The 1190-nt window shown below is 40.0% G+C and overlaps 1 protein-coding gene across 1 annotated transcript in view; it reads right to left on the minus strand.

The window, feature by feature from the left end:
* The window catches only part of LOC109332559, a 912-nt gene continuing 610 nt past the window's right edge, over positions 889–1190 (minus strand). Inside the window, exon 3 of the mRNA XM_019567538.1 lies at positions 889–1182. Coding sequence (XP_019423083.1) covers positions 889–1182 — 294 coding nt within the window. The remainder of the gene's footprint in view (positions 1183–1190) is intronic.

The following is a 1190-nucleotide window of genomic DNA, read 5'->3' on the forward strand; positions in this document are numbered from 1 at the left end:
ATGTGGAGTGTATGGTGCCACAACTTCATGTATGAGTCCTTCTGTGTCACAAAAGGCCTTCCATTCATCTGAAGTATACTCTCCACCACCATCAGATCTCAAGGATTTCAGTTTCAGCTCCCCTTGCCTTTCTACTTGAGCTTTGAATTTGAGGAATATTGCAAACACCTCACTTTTCCTTCTGATGAGATATACCCAAATCTTCCTTATAAAGTCATCAATGAAGGTCATAAAATATCTGTTTTCCCCCCAATGAATTCTTCTCAAATGGTCCACACACATCTGAGTATACCAACTCAAGAGGTTTTGTTGACTTGGTTGGTATATGTGTGGTGAAAGTGTTCCTTGTTTGCTTGCTTGTGAGGCACTCACCACATAGTTTACTAGGAGTAGCAATTGAAGGCAAACCAGTAACCATACCACCTCTGCTCAATTTATCAAGACTCTTGAAGTTCAAGTGACCATATCTTTGATGCCAAGTGACCATACCTTCAAGATCAGTTTCCTATGAACATCATACACCCTCAACACCTTGTCCTTCATGGTCATTGTATAATCTTTCTCAAGTAGCTGACCAAGACTGAGCAGGTTGCTCTTCATCTTGGGAACATACAAAACATTTCTGATATATGATTGCTTGCCATTTTTTCTTTGTATAGATATGTCACCAACTCCTTCAGCATCAATAGCACTATGGTCTGCAAACTTGACCTTACTTTTAGTGGATTCATCAAGCTTGACAAACCAATCCTTGTGGCCTGTCATATGATTGGAACAGCCAGTGTCAAGGTACCAATACTCACCCTTGACACTCTCTTTATCTGTGGTAACAATGAGGAGAACTTTTTCATTATTTGAGTCTTCTCCATGAGCCATACCAGCTTCATTTTATGATCCATGAGACTGCTTGAATCTGCACTTAGAAGCATAATGTCCAAGATTCTTGCAATGATAGCATTGGATCTTTCTTTTATAAACTTTCTTCTTAAGTTTTCTGAATGATTGGTCTTGACTAGATGGTTTATGTGTAGAAGCTTCATGTTTGCCTCTGTCATTCTTCCAACTTCCTCTTGTTTTCTTGTGAACTGAGCCTTGTCCAGGGTACCTTCTACTTGATTGTGCTTGAAGGGCCTGGTCAGAGGTTCTTTCTTGATTCCTTTCCTTTATCATCTGCTCATGTGCCTCCAATG

This window comes from Lupinus angustifolius, chromosome LG18, assembly GCF_001865875.1.
Source record: "Lupinus angustifolius cultivar Tanjil chromosome LG18, LupAngTanjil_v1.0, whole genome shotgun sequence".
Classification (NCBI taxonomy): Eukaryota; Viridiplantae; Streptophyta; class Magnoliopsida; order Fabales; family Fabaceae; genus Lupinus; species Lupinus angustifolius.